Below are 25,081 nucleotides of genomic sequence, written 5' to 3'. Positions count from 1 at the left end.
CGAACAAATAAGTCAATTAAGCTTTCAATTAGTCTCAAATAACTGAATAAGCAAGTAATCAAGGAGTTAGCAAGAAAAAATAGGCCAAAGGAAGCACAAAAAATTAAGTTGGAATTGTACAGTCTTTTCACATGCTAAGGTCTGAACTTTCTTTTTTGAGCAGCCTCCTCGTTCCTTTTCCAAAAAGCAGAAATTTTACAATAGAAACAAAATAAAATTTAGAAGATTCTCAGGACGGGACCGAATTTACCATTCCTGTTATAAAATATATTTATGTGGATGTTCATTCTATAACTTTCAATATTAATTATCCACTACCTCCACTATCTCCACTACCATGGACATTTATTTTCTCCTTTATTGTAACATCTCTTTCTAGCCTATAAATAGAGGCTTTGTAAATAGAGAATATTGGACACACATATTATATAATAGTGGAGAATACAAGTTTGTTGTTGCTCTCTTTATCTCTCTTGTTATTTACTTACTTTTGTTGCAACTTTATATTAATTTTATAACACGTTATCAGCACGAATTGCTCGGAAGAAGTTGCAAAGTAATCATGTAAGTAATTTGTGTGATTAATTATTATATCTTTCATTAATTTAAATTTCATTTAAATTTTTGATTATATTTGTTTTAGTTTATAAGAATCATTCCTTGAAGTGAATGATGAAATAATAACCTGAAGTTATTATCAAAACTAAATGTTTATCAAAAACCTGAAGTTCATATTACATTAATATAATAATAAGAGTAATAACCTGAAGTTATTATCACAACTAAAATTTTATCAAGAACCCGAAGTTCGTATTACTTGAATAAAATAATAACCTGGAGTTATTATTAGAATTATTTACAACCTGAAGTTCTATTATAAATTTTAGTATAAAATTAATATAATAACCAGCAGTTATTATAGGCCACTGGATGAATAATAACCTGAAGTTATTCTCAATTAAAACCTGAAGTTTTATTAGAAATTTTCATATAAAATCAATATAATAACCAGAAGTTATTATAGGTCATCAGATGAAAATATAACCCGAAGTTATTTCAAATTAAATTATACAATTGTGCAGCCAAGCAATTTAATAACTAGAAGTTATTAAATAAAATATTTTATTATAACTTGAAGTTATATAATATTAACCTGAAGTTATTAATACATTTAATTTATTTTTTTTATTCATACAATTTACGTATTCTTTTATTTATATTTATTTATCTCCCTTTTCATAATATGAAGTTATGATATTAATAACCTGAAGTTATGACATTGATAACCTGAAGTTATGACATTGATAACCTGAAGTTATGACATTTATAATTCAAAATTATGGCATTCATAACCCGAAGTTATGGCATTAATAACCTGAAGTTAATGCGTATCTATTTTGTAGTACATATGACAAATCTCACAAAGTTTGAATTTATCTCATTTTTCATTTATCATAACTTGAAGTTATGGTAGTAATAACCTGATGTTGTAAATACATATTAATGAGAAAGAAAAACGTCCTGAAGATGTTTGTTTCAGATGTGGGATGATAAATCATTGGTCGCGTACTTGTCGTACGCCAAAATATTTTGTAGAGCTATATCAAGCCACAATCAAGAAATAAGGGAAAAATGTGGAAACTAACTTTACTGAATATGACTCCAAAATGAATGCCATGTGGATACACATCTTGATGTATCAGATTTCTTCCATAATGTCAATGAAGAAATATATATTATTACTTAGGGAGAAAATATAGTATAAAAATTTATATTTATGTTTAATAAAAGTTTAGTTTACTTTTTAATTTTTTTTTTATGAAAATGAATAAAAGTAATTTATTTTTGCATTTTAAAGGAAAATGGCTGACGCAATGATAAGTAATGAAGATTCATGTCTGGTAGACAGTGGAACAACTAATACCATATTGAAAAGTAAGAAATACTTTTCACTATTGTATCTTGGTGAGACTAATATTCACACTATATCTGGCACAAGTAATTTAATAGAAGGCTCCGGAAGAGCTTGTATTTTGTTACCTGAAGGAACAAAATTAATAATAGATGATGCATTATATTCAAGTAGATTCAGAAGAAATCTAATAAGCTTTAAAGATATTCGAAAGAATGGTTATCATATTGAAACTATGAATGAGAAAAATTGCGAGTATCTTCATATCACATCTATTAAGAATTGCCAGAAGATCATAATTGAAAAGATGCAAGCAATGTCATCTGGATTATATAGTACTTATATAAGTAAAATAGAATCAAATATGGTTGCTAACCCGAAGTTAACCGTTACTAACCAGAAGTTAGTTGATCCAAAGTTATTTACATTATGGCATGACAGATTGGGTCATCCAGGAAATATAATGATGAGGAGAATAATTGAAAGTGCAAATGGGCATCCCCTAAAGGACCTGAAGATCCTATTATCAAAAGATATGACATGCGAAGCATGCTCTCTTGGAAAACTAATTATTAGACCATCTCCAAATAAAGTTGGACCTGAAGCTCCTTCATTTTTAGAAAGAATTCAAGGAGATATATGTGGATCTATTACACCTCCATGTGGACCGTTTAGATATTTTATGGTGTTAATTGATGCATCAACACGCTGGTCACATGTGAGTTTGTTAGCAACAAGAAATGTTGCATTTGCTAGACTATTAGCACAAATTATCCAATTGAGAGCTAATTTTCCGGATTATCAAATCAGAAGAATCCGGCTTGATAATGCAAGTGAGTTCACTTCTCAAACTTTTAATGATTATTGCATGTCTATTGGAATTACGGTAGAACATCCAGTGGCCCATGTTCATACACAAAACGGTCTGGCAGAATCGTTGATTAAAAGATTACAATTAATTGCTAGACCATTACTCATGAGGTCTAGTTTACCGTCTTCCGCATGGGGACATGCCATATTACATGCCGCTGCACTAATTAGATTAAGACCAACTGCTTATCATAAATATTCCCCATTACAATTGGTCTCCGGAAGAGAACCAAATTTGTCTCATCTAAAGGTATTTGGTTGTGCAGTATATGTTCCAATTTCTCCTCCACAACGCACAAAAATGGGACCTCAAAGAAGGTTGGGAATTTATATTGGTTTTAACTCTTCTTCTATTATTAGATATTTAGAACCATTAACAGGAGATGTTTTTACAGCAAGATTTGCTGATTGTCATTTTAATGAATCAGTATTCCCAAATTTAGGGGAAGAAAAACAAAAACTGGATAAACAAGTAACTTGGAATTCATCGTTATCTTATCTTGACCCCCGAAGTGGTCAATGTGAACTCGAAGTTCAAAAGATCATAAATATGCAAAGAATTGCAAATGAATTGCCTGATGCATTCACAAATACGAATAGAGTTACTAAATCACATATTCCAGCTATAAACGCACCCGCTCGAATTGACATTACAAAAATATCTAATGAATCTAATGTGCGTAGAAAACGTGGAAGACCACTTGGTTCTAAGGATGTAAATCCACGTAAAAGGAAAGAGCAGAATAAAGCAGTTGGTCCAACCCCAGAAGAGGTTGATGGTAAAACTCCTGTAGAAGTCAATAAAACCCCAGAAGAGGTTGATAGTAAAACTCCTGAAGAAGTATATAAAATCCCAGAAGAGATTAATGGTAGAACTCATGAAGAAGTTGATAAAAACCCAAAAGAGGTTGATGAAGTTCCAGAAGAAACTCAAGTACCAAATGAATATGAGATTTCTATAAATTATGTAATAAATGGTACTATATTAAATAGAAATAAAACACATGTTGATGAAATCTTTGCATTCGCTATAGCAAGCGATGTTATAAACGAAGAAGATAATGTGCCAAAAACTCTAGAAGAGTGTAGACAAAGAAATGATTGGCCTAAATGGAAAGATGCCATACAAACAGAATTAAGTTCATTAGACAAGCGGCAAGTATTTGGACCTGTAGTCCAAACGCCCAATGATGTTAGCCCTGTAGGTTACAAATGGGTATTTGTCATAAAAAGAAATGAGAAAAATGAGATTGTGAGATATAAAGCAAGGCTAGTGGCACAAGACTTTACACAAATACCTGGAGTTGATTATGAAGAAACGTATTCACCTGTAGTGGATGCGATAACTCTCAGATTTCTAATAAGTCTCACAGTTGCAGAAAATCTAAAAATGCGACTTATGGATGTTGTTGATAATTTATCATAAAGCTTTGTTCATGAATTGAATGTTTATTTATATAGCATTTTGTTGCCTTGAGTATTATTGAATTTATGGATCATTTCGAGTTCATGACTGAAATTGTGAAACTCCATAATATAGATGATATATACTCTTAAAAGGTCACTGACCAAGGTAATTAGCAGGAACACTAATTACCGCGATAAGGTTAGTATGTGGATTAAAAGATGGTTAAGTTTTACAAACCACCTGACACGAGATGTCATTTTAATCACATAGATACATGTTTTAGAAACATGGTATTTGACAGACCCCGAATGAAACATTAAATAGAATTGTGTTCGTGTCATTTATGTTTTCATTCAGTGTCACGTTCTACAGTATGAGGTATTTATCGTTCCCACTGAGAAATATGTATGTGTGATTGTTATCCACCGCTGTCCGTAAAAAGCAGTCATAACGGTAGCTTTTCCATATGTATAGCTTAGCTGAGGAAGTGATAGTTTACCAAGAATACTATTTGTCCCTCGTATCTCTATACGAGCTATAGCATCACTGGGCCCCTTGATAGAGTAAGATTATCTGCTAGCGGTATAATTACAAGAGTAATTATATTTGATAATCTGCTCAAGATCAAGAAAAGATTAAGTTAGCAAGGATGACACACATCTACCTTGAAACTAATCTGATAGCTATGAGACAGAAGAACAGACACAAGTAAATTGTTTACTGGATCGTGATATTGTACAGTACAGCATCATCTGTGTAATTGGATGGTCATGATGTGTTGCCAGATGCCACCCATGACTAACAGAAGTTAAAACAGTTTTAACTCTGTTTACCAACATAACACAGATCCTATTGGGTCACACCATATAGGAGCTACTCGGAGAATCTTACTGATTAATTATAAATTGATTATAATTACTATTAAGATGGTTATAATTAATTATACGTGTTATAATTAAATTATAAATGTTATGTAAAAATAACAAGCAAAAACATTGGTTAATTTATAAACGTGTATGACACGTTGTATAAAAGTTAACCGGTTAATTTATAAATGTGCAGGACACATTGTATAAATTATCGAAACAACAAATAACCGCAAGAAAAATATATATATAATTATTCAGAATAATTATACGAATATTATTTGTGTTCGGGACGAGGGCATTCGAGTCTTTTCAGATTCGTCCTTATCCGCATGACACGTCATCGATCCTATCCAGATGACACGTCATCGATACCGAAACAAATAACCGAAAGAAAAATATATATATAATTGTTCAGAATAATTATACGAATATTATTTGTGTTCGGGCCGAGGGCATTCGGGTCTTTTCAGATTCGTGCTTATCCGCATGACACGTCATTGATCCTATCCATATGACATGTCATCAATCCTATCCACAAGGGCAAAATGGTCATTTCACACCTATGCCACCTTGCATATGTAGAAGCATGGAGAAGAATGTGGAAGGGTGTGGAAGGGGTATTTTGGTCATTTCACATATAAAAGGATGAGGTGTCAATGGCATATCTTGTAAATAGGCCGAACTTGGAGGGCATTTTGGTTTTTTGCAACCGAATCTAAACACTATAAATAGGGGTGGAGGGGTAGAGAGAGAAAGATATATTCACATATATACATATGCACATTCACATGTATCTTTTCGTGCAGAAACGAATCGGTATTTTCTCTCTTTCTCGGTTTCTCTCCCAAATAGTGTTTCGGTTGAGAAAAGAAAGTTATACGTAGTTGACGTATAATCTTGCGGGTTGTTGTGGAGAATATTTACGGGATCGATGAATAGTGTTTTACCGAATTTAGCGGTATGTCAGTTTTGCATATTGATGAAACTGAGCAACCGAAAATTCGTGTTTACGGGTTTTCGTCTTTTCCCCGTGAATAGTGTTTTTGCATAATTCCGCGGTTTACGGTATTTCTGGCAGAAGAAATAAACCGCTCTCCGGTTAGTCCTGGTGGATAACCGATAGAGGTATCACACGTGTGATACTCCGAGTCGATTCCTTCCATGGTGAGGCTCTACTCGCTCGGTCTACATTCCAACTGTGATTTGGAAACAAGGTATAAATATGTTATATTAATCTATTTAATTTGTAAGTAGATTAAAGTTTTAGAAATCAATAATGGAGTAGATCTGTAAAAGGATTAAATTGGGTTTTGATGCCAAAGGAATAGTGAAGGTGGACCGCCTTGGAAAGTTTCCTGACATACCCCGTTTAATCCTGAGCTTAAGTTGGCCGTAGAAATTTTTGTTCTACGGTCATTCCGCAACTTAAGCCTAAAAGGGGTTTTGGTTATACCACCCCGAAACCCCAACAGTTGTAACAGCCTATTTATATGGTTCACTTGACAGTAATATATACATGAAAGTCCCAGAAGGATTGAAAATGCCTGAAGCATATAAGTCAAAACCTAGAGAGATGTACTCTATAAAATTAAGAAGATCTTTATACGGACTAAAACAATCTGGTCGAATGTGGTATAATCGACTGAGTGAGTACCTTCTAAAAGAAGGATATAAAAATAATATAATTAGTCCGTGTGTTTTTATTAAAAGATCAAATCTAGGTTTCACAATCATTGCAGTGTATGTTGATGATTTGAATATTATTGGATCTCCTGAAGAGATTGAGAATACTGCAAAATTAATGAAGAATGAATTTGAGATGAAAGACCTTGGTGTAACAAAATTTTGTCTCGGCCTGCAGATCGAACATCTAAAGAATGGAATATTTATCCATCAATTAAATTATGTTGAAAAAATATTAAAAAGATTCAATATGGATAAAGCTCATCCTTTGAGCACACCAATGGTTGTACGATCGCTAAATGCAGAAAATGATCCTTTTCGCCCACAAGAAAATAATGAAAAAGTGCTTGGTCCTGAAGTACCATACTTAAGTGCAATCGGGGCATTATTATATCTTGCAAATAATACGAGACCCGATATCTCATTTGCAGTAAATGTGTTAGCAAGATATAGTTCCAAACCAACCAGAAGACATTGGAATGGAATTAAACAAGTATTTCGGTATCTCTGCGGAACTAGAGATATGGGGTTATACTATCAAAAAGATACAAAATCCAATTTAGTTGGATATGCAGATGCAGGATATTTATCAGATCCACATAAAGCACGATCTCAATCGGGATATGTATTCACCTATTGTGGAGCTGCAATTTCATGGCGATCGACAAAACAAACTCTTACAGCTACATCTTCAAATCACGCCGAACTGATTGCCTTATACGAGGCGGGTTGAGAATGTATTTGGTTACGGTCAATGATTCAAAATATTCAAGAAGAATGCGGACTTGAAAACATCAAGGTAAATCCTACACCGTTATATGAAGATAATGCAGCATGCATTGCACAAATCAAAGAAGGATATATCAAAGGAGACCGAACTAAACATATTGCACCAAAGTTCTTTTCGACACATGACCTACAAAAGGAAGGCGTAATAGATGTTTGCCAAGTCCGATCAATTGACAATCTTGCAGACCTATTCACAAAATCTTTACCAACAAAGGTTTTTGTACAACTCACGAAGAAGATAGGTCTACATCGATTGAAGGATATTCAATGATATCAAATTGAGGGGAAGCATTATACGCACTGTACTCTTTTTCCCTTAACCAAGTTTTTATCCCAATGGGTTTTTCTTGGTAAGGTTTTTAATGAGGCAGTACATGGTCCTGAACTATCATGTTGATCCTGAAGTATCATGTTAATATCGATCCTGAAGTATCATATTAACAGCGTATAATGAAAGATGAACATCCAAGGGGAAGTGTTATAAAATATATTTATGTGGATGTTCATTCTATAACTTCCAATATTAATTATCCACTACCTCCACTATCTCCACTACCATGGACATTTATTTTCTCCTTTATTGTAACATCTTTTTCTAGCCTATAAATAGATGCTTTGTAAATAGAGAATATTGGACACACATATTATATAATAGTGGAGAATACAAGTTTGTTGTTGCTCTCTTTATCTTTCTTGTTATTTACTTACTTTTGTTGCAACTTTATATTAATTTTACAACAATTCCAATTTTTTTTTTTTTTTTTGTCGGCGGACGGAACATTCTACACTATTCTTGATTTTTAACTTTTCTACAATCCGTTTTACTTGCATATTATTATTTTTTCAAAACTATTATTTTTTTATTAATAAAATTCGGTAAAAGATTCTCCCCAACAAAAAAAAAGAAACGTAAAGAAGTAGATGAATTAGAAAGGTACGTAGTCTCGCTGCAGTGAAATTCCAGATAGAGTATACGATGAGGAAGAAAAATATAGCCGATTTTTTTATTTTTATCCAAAATATAAATTGAATTTTAAAAATTAACCGAACCGGTTGTCAAATTTTAAATCTACCCAAACCGGTTAACCGTTAACCGGATCAAATTTCCGGTTAACGGTTAACCGGACCCTTTAAAAGAGTCCGGTTAACCGTTAACCGGAAATTTGGTTTGGGTTCGCTTAACCGTTAACCGGATTCGTTGGTTCGCTTAACCGTTAACCGAACCCGATTTTTTTTTTTTTTTTTTTAAACAGAAAATTTTAAATGTTTTTTTTCTATTGAAAATATACATGAAAATTCGTATTTAGATTTATCAAATTTACACAAAAAAAATTTGTAAATCAAATATGAAATTTAAAATTATAGAAAAATACACATACACATACACATATACATATACATATACATATACATATACATAAATAATATACGGTTACCAATTTTTTTTTTTTTTACTTTTTTTTAAAACAGAAAATTTTAAATTTTTTTATTTTTCTATTGAAAATATACATGAAAATTCGTATTTAGATTTATCAAATTTACACCAAAAAATTTTGTAAATCAAATATGAAATTTAAAATTATAGAAAAATACACATACACATACACATATACATATACATATACATAAATAATATACGGTTACCAATTTTTTTTTCTTTTTTTACTTTTTTTACTTTTTTTTAAAACAGAAAATTTTAAATTTTTTTATTTTTATATTGAAAATATACATGAAAATTCGTATTTAGATTTATCAAATTTACACCAAAAATTTTTGTAAATCAAATATGAAATTTAAAATTATAGAAAAATACACATACACATACACATATACATATACATATACATATACATATACATATACATATACATATACATATACATATACATATACATATACATATACATAAATAATATACGGTTACCAATTTTTTTTTCTTTTTTACTTTTTTTACTTTTTTTTAAAACAGAAAATTTTAAATTTTTTTATTTTTCTATTGAAAAATATACATGAAAATTCATATTTAGATTTATCAAATTTACACCAAAAAAATTTGTAAATCAAATATGAAATTTAAAATTATAGAAAAATACACATACACATACACATACACATATACATATAGATATACATATACATATTATTTTAAATTTCATATATAATATGTATATGTATATGTATATGTATATGTGTATGTGTATGTGTATGTGTATTTTTCTATAATTTTAAATTTCATATTTGATTTACAAATTTTTTTGGTGTAAATTTGATAAATCTAAATACGAATTTTCATGTATATTTTCAATAGAAAAAAAACATTTAAAATTTTCTGTTTTAAAAATTAAAAAAAAAAAAAATCGGGTTCGGTTAACGGTTAAGCGAACCAACGAATCCGGTTAACGGTTAAGCGAACCCAAACCAAATTTCCGGTTAACGGTTAACCGGACTATTTCAAAGGGTCCGGTTAACCGTTAACCGGAAATTTGGTCCGGTTAACCGTTAACCGGAAATTTGGTCCGGTTAACGGTTAACCGGTTTGGGTAGATTTAAAATTTGACAACCGGTTCGGTTAATTTTTAAAATTCAATTTATATTTTGGATAAAAATAAAAAAATCGGAAAATATAGCTTACGATAACATATTTTCTCTAGTACAATATGAACGTGATAATATTTTACAATTATTGAGTTTTATATAGCTACGATAACATATTTAATTTTAATTAATTTATTGATTAATTTGATAGAATAACTCCAGTCCGTTTCCTATAGAACCCACCTCAGCACCTCTAGTACAATATTGATTTCTCTCGTGAAACATATATATAGGAGGGATTCAATTATATCATTTTATGGTGACACATTTTAACACTACATATTTATACACCATATCTTTATAAGTTATTTTTGCAATTTTAAAATTCGAAAAGTCAATCCGAACCATTCAACATGATCACCAACATTAAAAGTGTTTGGAGACCAAATTTTTTACATTTTTTGAATTTTTTAATCAGTGGTCTAGAATTATCTAAAAATAGCAATTTTGTACACATCTTAATAAATACAATTTTTTTCAAAAAAAAATATAGAAAATTTAGTCTCCAAACATATTTTAATAGAGATCACGTTGAACGGTTCGAATCGACTATTTAAACTTTAAAATCATAAAAGTACCTTATAAAAATGTGTCGGTCTAACTTGATCCCTCCTTATATATATAATATTATTTTTTACTCGAGACATCAGGAAGACTTTCTATTTTACTAGACATACATTGCAAAATACAATGTAAGCTATGACAAAAATGAACTTGCAATCATCAAATAAAACCCCGCAAGGATTTATTATATCATGCAGTTATAAAATAAATTATTTCATTGGATCTCTTATTTTGGACGTAAATTATACCGAGATTCGAATGACAAAAAAACATGCTATAAAAAATTAACAAATAGATAGCCGAGAAAATCGAATGCACATGGGGCAAAATATTATGTTTACTTGAGGAGTGAGGGGGGTGTCCGATGGGCATCGGACCAAATAGGGTTCGATGAGGGGTTTAAACCGTCGGATCTGCTTTAAGATTCGCACTCGCAATTTCGCGTCTGCTTTAAAATCCGTACACACGAATCCTAAAGCAGATCCGACGGTTTAAACCCCTCATCGAACCCTATTTGTGTCCGATGCCCATCGGAAACCCCCCTCTCCCTTACTTGAGATCTTTCCGGAAAATCTGTATACATATTTTACAGTACAACTGTCGAGCTTATGGCTTAGTATTTTGGGGAATGCGTCTATGGGTTGAAACTTGAAACTACAAGTTCAAACTTGTAATGAAAATATTTAATTCTTACAATAAATCAAATGGCAGGAGACAATTCATGACTTGCACAATAATTCACTGCCAGTGGCCCCACAGGAAAATAATGAAACCAATGTGCCAAAAAAATTCCTCTTTAATAATTAATACAATTAGCTCCCTACCGCAATAAAAAAAAAAATGGAGATAGTAAATAAAGTAACATATCATTGACTTGGATATAGTCTTTATGCATCAAGTAACCACTAATAATATTGTAGAATCATCAAACCAATTAATATTCCAACCAAGAAATAATATTAATTTCCAAACAACATTACTTGTCAATTGTCATTATTTCTTGTTGGTGGAAATCAAGGTTCTAAATAGCGCGCTATATCTAGCATGTACAGAATGAAAACTTCATTCTCGATTCTACGAGAATTTTTATGAAAGCCTTTCATTTACTTCTCTTCCATGGAAGCTTCATTTTCCCAGAATGTATCCTTTTTTTTGGCCTCATTCTTGTTCTGATGATCGATTCAACCTCTGATCATAAAGATAGACCTTGGCTATAGCGTTTTGAGACCATAAAAGCTATGGCACTATAGCGCGCTATAGTGGCGCTATTTGGGCATAGCGCTATTTTTTTAATCGGTCCGCTGTGACGCGATAAATGCTATTTAAATCTTTGATGAAAATCATCGACTAATCAACCACAAAAATATACAACCTACAAGAAATAATTTCCAAACAACATTAATTACTTGTCATTATTTCTTGTTGGTGGAAATCATCGACTAATCAACCACAAAAATGTACAACCTACAATGCCAAAAAAGCGCACTCACTAGTGCCTACCTAGACTAATCACTAATTTTGTAACTGAAGCTCAAAAACTTGTACAGAAGATGCTACAGGCACCTTCCATCCCAATCCCATCCACGCGCTTGAGAGCAGTATCCAGGTGCTTGTGGCGGGTAATAACCGGGTCTAGCATAGGATGCTAATCCACTAACGGGTTCCACTTCCACCTGTGGATAACTCCCCAATGAACGCGGGGTTTGATAATACCCATCAAGCCCTGAATCATGTACAGGGTAAGCAATCACTGGTTCAGTGGGAACTACCGGGTATAAACTCGGCTTTGAATCCGGCAATGGAGGTTTCAAATTTGGATCCGATAACCAGGATGGATTATTATAAACAAAGGGTTTCAAATTTTCTATTGGATCAAGAGTTGGGTAAAATCCAGGCTTAGAATCAGGCTTTTCTGGAGGCGGGTGCAACCGGGACATGCAATCAGGCTTTTCTGGAGGTGGTACTGGGTACACCTCTCGGGGCTCCACATCATTCGAGAAAGTCGGGTAAGATGATCCTTGGTGCAACGTAATGCTATCCTTCACCAGCGCTGGATCAGAAGAAACTCTAACCGGAGACTCGTTTAAAATGTAAGAAAAGCTGAGAATTCCATTGGGCTTGTCATCAGGGTCTAGCACCTGGTAGCTGACGGGGATCAATGTCTCTGTGGGGCCCTCCGGTGCCAAGTTAGCAAGCGGGACTTGTACGGACCCGACTAACTTGTCGCCGAGGAGCATTTGGGTCTTGATATCGAAATTGAGGATCAGATCCGGGGAAATACTTTGGTGGTTTGAATCAAAGTAGAGGCGAATGGGGTGGTTCCACTCAGGGTTACTGGCGCCATCGTGATCGGTAGGGGTTTTCTGACGGAGGGGCCGGGGGCCAGAGGAGGGAGAGGAGATGTAGACAGTGGTGTAGAGGCAGGGGCGGCGTAACACGGCCAGGGAGCGGATGCCTCGGCCGGAGATGTATTTCAGATCAATGGATTGCCGATCCATGAATTGAATTGCGCTTACTGGTCACTGACTCACTGCTAATGGAGAAAAAATGGAGAGGAATTTGATTTGAGCGGGGTTTTCATGTGATGAAATCTTTAGCTTTTGAGAGGAAATATAATCCCAGGTAGGGAGACTGGTTGGTGGAAGCTGCTTATTATTTATTAGATGGAATTGAGACTGATTCAAAGTTGGAAATTTCGTTCCTGTCTTTTTTTGGAGAATTTTCGCAGAAGTTACGAAGTCGAGAAAGGTTTAGGTCCGATGTCCATCGGATCTAGTTTGGTTCTGATGGGCAGATATACCGTTTAATTTGCTTTATAATTTGTGCGCACAAATATTAAAGCAGACGCGAAAGTTCTGACGCAAATTTTAAAGTCAATCCGACAGTAATTGAACCTGTTGGAACCAAAGTAGGTCCGATGCCCATCAGACCTACTCTGTTTTCTACGAAGTTACGAAGAGAAATCAAACTTTCAATATTTAAGTACAACAACTCTAAAAAATTTTTCCAGCCAATTGTCTTTCCTTTCTCGAAATTTCGTTCCCGTCAATTATTGAAAATTTGGAAATTTGAAACTTGTTGTGCATTAAGTTGCACGTCTTTATTGTTTTGAAGAAGTCGTTACTCGCTGCCAAAAAAGTAAGCAGCGGGGCAGCATCAATGCGAACTTCTGAAATAAGTGTATTTGTAAAATTGTAATAGACTGTTAACTGTATGCATTATTATTATTATTATTTTTTTTTTTTAAATAGTAGATGGATCCATCAGTTCCGTTACTAAATCATGAATATTTCAAATAACTCAATAAACATGTTTATAAGGGTATTTTGGTCATTTCGTCCTAAAAGTTTATCATTAAATATTCAAATAACTCTTAATTAATTGTTGGTAGTCATTATCACAAGACACAAGTCGTACACATTTTACCTTTCTCATTTAGGTCCTGTTCAGCGTTCTAATGGGGGTGAGGAATGGGTATGGGTTTTGAACTGATATTTACTGTGCTCATGAGAAGAAAAAAAATTCAGTTTGACTGAATTTTTTTTTCCCACGCGCACAGTAGCGCACCGAACAGGGCCTTATTGAAAAACACAGACATTGACCCGTTTCAATCTTGAATTCTTGATTTCTTTAAATTTTTACAAGATATTTTTTAGGAATGTTAAATTTGAGTATGTCCGTTTCTATTATTAGAGTTTCTAGTATGAGATGATAATTTTTATTTTGATTTCACAAATATATGAGATTTTTTTTTTTTAAATCATGAGTTGGAGCCATAGTGACATAGTACTCGATTAATTCGCATTTAATTCGTTTTTTTTTTATGTTTTCAAACCAAACTCCGTTTAAAATGCAAAAAAAAAAGTATAATACGTTTTATTCGCTAATAAAACGCAAATCACGTTTTATTCGCTAGAAAAATGCAAAAAAAATGCCAATTTTTTTTTTTTTGCTGGGGTTTTATGTTGGAGATTTTCTTTTTTCTCTTCCTTATTGTACTGAATTATTCCCGAATCATGAACTTTTGAACCCACTGAACCGAACCTAAATTTTTCGTCTGTCACTATGGTTGGAGGTCAAGTCATCTAACACACTTGCAAATTCTTGTGTATATTACAGATGATTTAATCCATGACCTCTCAATAGAAGTTATGTGCTTATGTCACTAGAATAAAAACATATTCTTGAGAGTTTCTTATTTATAACTATGCAGTAAAGTTTATTATTAAGAAATTATTTATAAAAACTAAGTTGGCAAAATTATTGGCTGGAGTTTCTTTCTCATGCATGAAAATTTCTATCAATACACTGAATTAATTCACTTCTCTAATTTTGTAGTATGTTAATCTATTAATCTTTCTAGATTATAAAAAAAATTTAAGCCTCATCGTCGCATTGATTTGTTTGCGGACAACAGTTGTAGACCCAATAAATGTTAGGTTAGATATCAATTATCCTTCAAATCATCTAACAAATATTTTTAATTAATTTTTTAAGTATTTTTAAATAAATAAATATTTAATTTTAGAATGTACACTTATCCATTTAAAATTAAATAAAATTATTGAGTTGTTTTGAACTCTCATCAGACATCTTATTGAGACTCATCAAAATGTGCATTTACCTATTGTAGAATACACACATGATCATTACATAATAAATAAACATTTGTCATTATAAAACTTGGAGCACAACATTTAAATTTGCATTGGTTTCCAAATCGTTGGATTTTGAAACTCACAATTTATGTTGAAACAATCTCTAAAATACCCATTTATTGCATACTACACATTTGGTTATTGCAAAAACTAATATATTTAGATAAAGTGTTATTATTATTTTTTTAAATGCGGGATAGATAAATAAAAAATTCGGTCATGAGACCGATCCCCGAAATTTTTATAAATACCCAAAAAGAATACGAAATTACGAAATCTATTCAGTTTCTGAATGGATTTCAAAAAATACCCCTTCCGCTTACTAAATAACCGGATATTCATCTTCTTTCCGTTTATCCAATACCCGAAACTTGAAAACCTGTTCGATTACTGAGTAACCGAAAATGTGGAGAATGTTCGGTTATTGAGTTTAAAACACCTCTGATTTTGCCTGACACTATCAGTCTCTGAACCTGCGGTCAATTTTAACTGAACTAAGAAATTTTGAAAGAACAAATATCAAGGCTAAAGAAAGGCAAAACAAGACAAAAACTAAAAAATTACGTCCTCATCTTCTCTCCATAATTCAGGATCCAAATCGGTCCCTTGATTATCGTAAATAGTGATGCTTTTGTACTATTTGTAGAGGTGCTATTAGGGTCTGGATACTATTATATTTGAACACGTATTCTAAAAGTGTTTGGGTCCGAATTTCAATCCATATATTTGTTAGTTTCAAATCGGGTTGGATCCAGATCCGAATACTTATCTACCCGTAGATATTTCGGATTCAGTTTTTCAGTTTCGGGTAGATAGATACCTATAGCTTGTTTATGAATTATCGGGTCCGGAGCAGATTTGGGGCAGGTCCGGATCTGAAGCGGGTATATGTCGTAACTCACAAGCATTTGAGAAACCGTTTATATTTAAATATAATTATATGTTAGGTTTTCAAGGGTTTGAGAAGAGGAAGAGAGAAAGAGACAGAGACAACTGAAAGTGATATTCATATTAAGCATAGTTCTCTCTCATGACAAGAGACTACGTATTAAAAATACAAAGCCCAACGGGCCCGAATAGCAATTTGGGTCAAAACATAACAATCTCCACTTTGAACCAAATTACATCTAAAACAAACTAAAACATAAAACAAATGCATAAAACAAACATAAAGATACACTAGCAACATGCTAGAAAACAAAACTAGCTCAAACTAGCTAGAAACAAACCGACACCAAACTTGAACAAAGCTTGAACTTTGCAATTGGAAGAGGCTTTGTGAGCATATTGGCCGGATTTGATTCAGTACCAATCTTCTTCACAGCAACCTTACCTTCCGAGATCACATCTCGAACAAAATGGCACCGAATGTCAATGTGCTTCGTCTTCTCATGGTACATGCTGTCCTTGGTCAAATGTATCGCGCTTTGGTTGTCACAAAACACCGTAATAGGACCCTCGAAAGAAGACATCTCACCAACAAACGCCTTGAGCCAAATAGCCTCCTTAATAGCCTCAGTAATTGCCATGTATTCGGCCTCGGTACTTGAGAGTGCAACTGTGGTTTGAAGTGTAGACTTCCAACTAATTGCACAATCTCCAAGAGTAAAAACATAACCCATCAGAGAACGCCTCTTGTCTAAATCACCCGTAAAATTCGCATCCACATAACCCGTTAGTGCCTTACCATTACCAAACTCCAAACGAGCATCAATAGTACATCTCAAATAGCGGAAGATCCACTTCACTGCTTCCCAATGCCCTTTCCCGGGACAAGAGAGATATCTACTTACCACACTAACAGCTTGAGCAATGTTGGGTCGAGTACACACCATCAAGTACATGAGACCCCCGACTACACTCGAATATGGAACATTTTCCATATATTTCTTCTCAGCATCAGATTTTGGGCTTAAAGCGGCCGAAAGCTTGAAATGCGCCGCAAGAGGTGTTGAAACAACCTTTGCTTTCTCCATGCCAAAACGGCATAGCACTTTCTCGTCAAAACTCTTTTGTGAAAGAAATAATTTTCTTTTGGACCTATCCTTTGTGATCTCCATCCCGAGAATCCTTTTGGCAGCCCCCAAATCTTTCATCTCAAATGCCGAACTTAGTTGCTCTTTCAACCTCCTAACTTCTTTCAAGTTTGAGGATGCAATCAACATGTCATCCACATAGAGCAACAAGTAAACAAAATCTCCACCATCTAACTTCTTGAAATAGACACAACTATCATAATTGGAACGATGGAAATTAATACTCACCATGAATGAGTCAAACTTCTTATACCATTGCCGCGGTGATTGCTTAAGGCCATAAAGGGACTTCTTCAAAAGACACACACTGTCCTTCTTTCCCGCAACCTCAAAACCCTCCGGTTGACTCATGTAAATTTGCTCTTCTAAATCACCATGCAAGAAGGCGATTTTCATATCCATTTGCTATAACTCCAAATCCTTCATTGCCACCAAAGAGAGCAAAACTCAAATGGAGGTATGCTTAACTACGGGAGAAAATACATCATTGAAATCCACATCTTGGACTTGACTATACCCTTTAGCCACAAGCCTGAAAATCTGCAGGATTTGTGTTGGGGTTTACGGTGCTGTAACCAAAACCCGTTTAGGCTTAAGTTGCGGAATGACCGTAGAACAAAAATTTCTACGGCCAACTTAAGCTCAGGATTAAACGGGGTATGTCAGGAAACTTTCCAAGGCGGTCCACCTTCAGTATTCATTTGACATCAAAACCCAATTTAATCCTTTTACAGATCTACTCCATGATTGATTTCTAAAACTTTAATCTACTTACCAATTAAATAGATTAATATAGCATATTTATACCTTGTTTCCAAATCACAGTTGGAATGCAGACCGAGCGAGTAGAGCCTCACCAGGGAAGGAATCGACTCGGAGTATCACACGTGTGATACCTCTATCGGTTATCCACCAGGACTAACCGGAGAGCGGTTTATTTCTTCTGCCAGAAATACCGTAAACCGCAGATTTCTGCAAAAACACTATTCACAGGAAAAAGACGAAAACTCGTAAACACGAATTTTCGGTTGCTCAGTTTCATCAATATGCAAAACTGACATACCGCGAAATTCAGTAAAACACTATTCATCGATCCCGTAAATATACTTCACAACAACCCGCAAGATTATACGTCAACTACGTATAACTTTCTTTTCTCAACCGAAACACTATTTGGGAGAGAAACCGAGAAAGAGAGAAAATACCGATCCGTTTCGACACGAAACGGTATGAGTGAATTAGCAAATTTCTCTCTACCCCTCCACCCCTATTTATAGGGTTTAGGGTCGGTTGCCAAATGACCAAAATGCCCTCCAAGTTCGGCCTATTTACAAGATATGCCATTGAATGGATAAGGATGACATGTCATGTGGATAAGATCGATGACGTGTCATCTGGATAGGATCGATGACATGTCATGCGGATAAGCACGAATCTGAAAAGACCCGAATGCCCTCGGCCCGAATACAAATAATATTCGTATAATTATTCTGAACAATTATATATATTTTTCTTGCGGTTGTTGTTTCGGTAATTTATACAACGTGTCCAGCACATTTATAAATTAACCGGTTAACTTTTATTCAACGTGTCACACACGTTTATAAATTAACCAATGTTTTTGCTTGTTATTTTTACATAACATTTATAATTTAATTATAACACGTATAATTAATTATAACCATCTTACTATTGATCATAACCAATTTATAATCAATCACAATAAGATTCTCCGATTAACTCCTATATGGTGTGACCCAATAGGATCTGTGTTATGTTGGTAAATAGAGTTAAAACTGTTTTAACTTCTATAATCATGAGCGGCATCTGGCAACACATCATGACCATTTAATTACACAGATGATGCTGTACTGTACAATATCACGATCCAGTAAACAATTTACTTGTGTCTGTTCTTCTGTCTAATAGCTATCAGATTAGTTTCAAGGTAGATGTGTGTCATCCTTGCTAACTGAATCTTTTCTTGATCTTGAGCAGATTATCAAATATAATTACTCTTGTAATTATACCGCTAGCAGATAATCTTACTCTATCAAGGGGCCCAGTGATGCTATAGCTAGTATAGAGATACGAGGGACAATAGTACTTTTGGTAAACTATCACTACCTCAGCTAAGCCATGTATACCGAAGAGCTACCGTTATAACTGCATTTTACCGACAGCGTTTGATAACAATCACACATATACATTTCTTAGTAGGAAAGATGAATACCTCATACTGTAGAACTTGACACTGAATGAAAACATAAATGACACGAACACAATTCTATTTAATGTTGCATTCGGGGTCTGTCAAATATCATGTTCCTAGAACATGTATCTATATGATTAAAATGACATCTCGTGTCAGGTGGTTTGTAAAACTTAACCATATTTTAATCCACATACTAACCTTATCGCGGTAATTAGTGTTCCTGCTAATTACCTTGGTCAGTGACTTTTTAAGAGTATATATCATCTGTATTATGGAGTTTCACAATTTCAGTCATGAACTCGAAATGATCCATAAATTCAATAATACTCAAGGCAACAAAATGATATTAATAATCTAATTCATGAACAAAGTTTTATGATAAATCATCGTATTATTGACTTCTAGATTATTACACTAACAATTTGAGCTATCAATCTTCCTCTTAAACACCCACTTGCAACCCATAATCCTTTTACTACTATGAGGCTTCACAAGAGACCAAGTCTCATTTTGTTGCAAGGATTGTAACTCTTCATTCATAGCAGCGACCCAATTGGACGCATCCTTGGAAGAAATGGCTTCCTTGTAGGAAGATGGCTCACAATACTCCACATCCTCTGCAATCGCCAAACAATAAGCAAAGTCGGAGTATCCATACCTTGTAGGTGGTCGAATTTCTCTTCTAGCTCGGTCCCTTGCCAATGCATATGGTTGTGCATCTTCTTGGCCTTCATCTAAATTGGCATCATCATGTGAGATCGCATCATCACCTTCTTGGACCGGTTCCTCAAACTCCACCTTCTTCTCAACCTTCTCATTCCCCTTAATAGTCGACTCGGGTGCAACATCATTTGCCTTTAACATTGCCGACTCATTGAAAATGACATCTCTCGAGATAAGGAACTTAGATGATTCGGGACACCACAATTTATACCCCTTTACATTTTCGGGATACCCAACAAAAACACATTTCTTTGATCTAGGCTCCAACTTTCCTTCATTCACATGTGCATAAGCGGGACAACCAAACACCCTCAAATTCGAATAATCGGTCGGCTTACCCGACCACACTTCTTCGGGTGTCTTCAAATCAATTGAAGTGGTAGGAGATCGATTCACCAAATAGCAAGATGTGTTAATGGCTTATGCCCAAAACTCCTTACCCAAAGCCGCATTTGAGAGCATACTCCTAGACCTCTCAAGTAGTGTCCTATTCATCCTTTCTGCAACACCATTTTGTTGAGGAGTGTGAACCACCGTCTTGTGCCGAACAATCCCTTCGGCCTTACAAAAGTTATCAAACTCACGGTTGCAAAACTCCAAACCATTATCGGTTCTCAACCTCTTAACTTTCCTCCCCGTTTGGTTCTCCAAAAGTGACTTCCATTCTTTGAAGGTGCGAAACACATCACTTTTCTCTTTCAAGAAATAAACCCAAACCTTCATTGAGAAATCATCAATGAAAGTAAGCATGTAACGAGAACCATTACCTTTAGATGGCTTGCGAGAAGGTCTCCAAAGATCCGAATGGATATAGTCTAATGTTCCCTTGGTCGAATGAATGGCCGTGGAGAAGCTCAACCTCTTATGCTTGCCAAATACACAATGCTCACAAAACTCCAAGTTGCCCGTGCATTGGCCACACAACAAGCCTCTCTTGCTCAAAATGGTCATTTCTCGCTCACTCATATGCCCTAATCTCATATGCCACAACTTTGTAGCATCTGCATCCGAGATAGTACCCGAACGCGCAATGGCGGCCGAGCCCGTGACCGTGGAACCTTGTAGGAAATAAAGAGTTTCAATTTTCTTCGCCTTCATAATTGTGAGAGCCCCTTTAGAAATCCTAAGGACTCCGCCTTCACTTTGGAACTTGCACCCATTTTCCTCAAGAGACCCCAAAGAAATCAAATTCTTAGACAAATCAGGTATATGTCTCACACCCGTCAACCTTCGAACCTTTCCATCATGGAACTTAATTGTCACCGAACCAATTCCGGCAACCTTACACATGTTGTTGTTCCCCATGAGAACCTTACCATCCGTAGGCTCATAAGTCTCAAACCAATCTCTATTCGGAGTCATGTGTTGCGAAGCACCCGTATTCATCACCCAACAATGCATGTCATCAACATTGGTGTCTACCACACAAAGAGTATCAACCGTGTCACACTCGGCCACATTGGCCTCTTCAGAAGAAGTACCTTTACCATCCGCCTTTTGTTTATTTTTAAGCTTGAAACAATCGGCCTTAATGTGTCCCTTCTTCTTACAATAGTTACACGCCAAATTATTGTGCCTAGACTTCGAACGGGTCCTTGTATCTTTCGAGTTTCGGTCCCATGACCTACCTCGATCAACAACTAAACCAACACCTTGACTCCCTTTCTCATTATTGGTCATTTCACTATTAATGTGCAACTTGGCTTGCAAATTGCTCTTAACATCCTCAAGGAAAATCTTGTCTCTACTATAAATCAACATGTCTCTAAATGCCCTGTATGATGCGGGTAATTAGCACAATAACAAAAGCGCTTGATCCTTATCCTCCACCTTAACATCAATCTTACCCAAATCATTCAAAATAGATGCAAACTCCGAAATATGATCGGAAACTGATGTACCTTCAACCATGCGAAGGGTGTAGAGGCGCAATTTCAACTGCAACCGATTGGTGAGAGACTTCTTCATGTAAATGTTCTCCAATTTCTCCCACAAATCCTTAGCAGTTTTCTCCGACAGGACCTCTTGCAATGTCGAATTGCTCAAACACAATTAGATAATGGATAGTGCCTTATCATCCATAGTTCTCCACTTACTATCCGTCAATGCATCAATCAATTTATCTCGACCAAAAATGACATCCTTAACGTCTTGGCTCGACAAAATTGCCGCCATGCGCACTTGCCATAATGCAAAACTCGTCTTCCCATCATACTTCTCAATATCATACTTTGCCGACATATCCATTCAATTTCTCAAAACACCCAATTAATTAATTCTCCAAATTATCAAAATACACCAATCAACCGAAAAATAAACCACAGCCACAGCAAACAATCGGAAAAATTCTAATTGAGCAATATTAGAATTATGCTATCTGACCCGATTGTACTGGAGACCAATCAAATTTGAATAAAATATCAAAGTCAAAACCAAAGTTTGATTTCAAATGTTTCGGTCAACAAAGCTTGGCATAGTGCACAGCAATAATTGCAAGGTTTATCAAATTCTTCACGCGGTGTACAGAAAAGGGGATCGCGGTTCACCAAAATCCACCGACGAAAGTGGCTGACGAACCCAAATCGCGAAACCAGAAGGCACTGGCTCACTTGCGTGGTTCACGGATCGGCTTGAGAAAATATGAAACTCTAACGGCAGCGGAACAGATCTGAACCCTGGAATCACCGATCGAACTGCCGGCGGCAAGATGGCTCTGATACCAATTTGTTAGGTTTTCTAGGGTTTGAGAAGAAAAAGAGAGAAAGAGACAGAGACAACTGAAAGTGATATTCAGATTTGGCATAATTCTCTCTCATGACAAGAGATTATGTATTAAAGATACAAAGTTTAACGGGCCCGAATAGCAATTTGGGTCAAAACATAACATTATAATTTCTTGAACATCCAAACACAATATATCATTATAATATAAATTAAAATCTGCTTCAAAATATTGAAGATGGTGATTTCATTCTATGATTTCAAAAACCCATGAATAGAATATTAATACTAATTGACTTCTATCAACAAGAGCAATAAATTTCAATTATCCCTACAGAAAGTCAGATATATGGTAAACAAAGATCAAAAAAGGAATTAATTAATTTCAAAAATTTATAGGCAAAAGGTGAACGCGACATTTAATTTCAATAATATGTACGAAAAGAGCAACAAATTTCATTAAAAAAGATTAAAAATACTGCAAATGATTGTCTTTTCATAGTTATTAATATATGTTTTTATATTAAATAATTATAAACAAATGGTATTATTATTTTATCGGGTATTTATACGGATATCGGGTCGGGTTCGGTTATGGATCGGATAATTAAATCGAACTCATATCCTACCCACTACAGTATCGATTCCGGTTCGAATTCTGGTCAGATATTAAATTATTGATTTTGTAATCGTATACATAATTTAACCGGTTATATTTTTTAAACCATACCCTATTCAAATTAATTGAATTCGGATCGGTTTCAGTTCGAATCCGGTTCAGATCCAGTAATTGAGTAATAGTAGCACCTCTAACTATTTGTATTTGTCAACACACGAAAATCCTATTGGTGTACTTGAGTACCGAAACAAAGAGATGTTGACATAATAATTAAGGGAAAAAAACACTTGCTCCAGATTTTACCAAGGTCACTAATAAATGAATCTATTTGAGCGCACACAACTGGTTTCTTAATGCAAGAAAAAACCAAAATTGACTAAAATAAAAGTGCTCTGTTGTCATCCTATTGCATTTTCTCCAACAAAGAATCCTCATTTATACAAGAACTTTGTCAGGGTAGACTGGAGACAAAAGATACGGAAATATGTAACAGAAAAAAAAAATTCCAATGTTCGGTTATCAAGTAACCGGATCAAAACCGGTTATTATTGTGAAATTTTTCATCTTTTCACTTACCAGATAACAGGACTATTTGTCCAAATCTGGATATTGGATCACCGGAAAGTTATTCTAAATTCGATCATTTGGTAACCGGAAGGTTATTCTAAATTCGATCATTTGGTAACCGGAAGGGGCATAAATCGAAATCCATTAAGAAACATTAAGAAACAAAGTAGATTTCGTAATTTTGTTTATTTTTTGTGTATTTATAAAAATTTCGGGACTGACCCCTTTCCCTTGAAACCGAGTCAGCTCACCCGGTGGTCCATACTTCATTCTCCGTACCATGGCGAAACAAAAATAATATTATTTAACACTGTGATCAAATTTCAATGGATTAGATCAATGCAAAAAGGCTAATTCCAAATTTCCGATGGTTCCGACTTCCGATCATCTTTTTATCTGCTGTGATTTTTAATTAACGCTGAGCCAGCACCAACTCATCCTTCCAATAACCTATATCTGCTTTTATTTTTGCGATGACAAGATTTTATCATTAGTCAATCAATCAAAATTTAAACGGTTTACATCGATAATTTGAATTTTACTGGTGCGATAATATGATTAAAATTAGACGATTTCTTCAATCACCAGACCATACAGGAAACAATAACGGATTTGAGAGTAGAACTAGGGTGTTCTTAAGTTCACCAAATCTTTTAGTGAACTCAAGTCTAAAACCCATCAAATCAGCTTTAAATGACGAATCCAAACTGTTGAAACCCACATACCTTACGAGTGATGCGTCTAATGTGAAAATTTTAAACATTCGAATTAATTTAGTATAAAATCAATCGGTCAAAATTAAAAGGTTAATAAATTAATTTTAATGCATTCATTTTTTTTTTTTTTTTGAGG

General features: G+C 34.5%; 1 protein-coding gene across 1 annotated transcript; it reads right to left on the bottom strand.

Moving 5' to 3' along the window:
• Positions 1–11,580: 11,580 nt before the first annotated feature.
• Positions 11,581–13,314, bottom strand: LOC144550974 (protein SRC2 homolog). The gene has a single exon (XM_078298736.1). It carries the CDS (start codon positions 13,186–13,188, stop codon positions 12,244–12,246), a length of 945 nt encoding a protein of 314 aa, XP_078154862.1. The 5' UTR covers positions 13,189–13,314; the 3' UTR covers positions 11,581–12,243.
• Positions 13,315–25,081: the final 11,767 nt, after the last annotated feature.

This window comes from Carex rostrata, chromosome 3, assembly GCF_964058835.1.
Source record: "Carex rostrata chromosome 3, lpCarRost1.2, whole genome shotgun sequence".
NCBI classification, from domain to species: domain Eukaryota; kingdom Viridiplantae; phylum Streptophyta; class Magnoliopsida; order Poales; family Cyperaceae; genus Carex; species Carex rostrata.
Note: the sequence above shows the minus strand (reverse complement) of the source record. Positions and strands in the feature narration are given on the sequence as shown.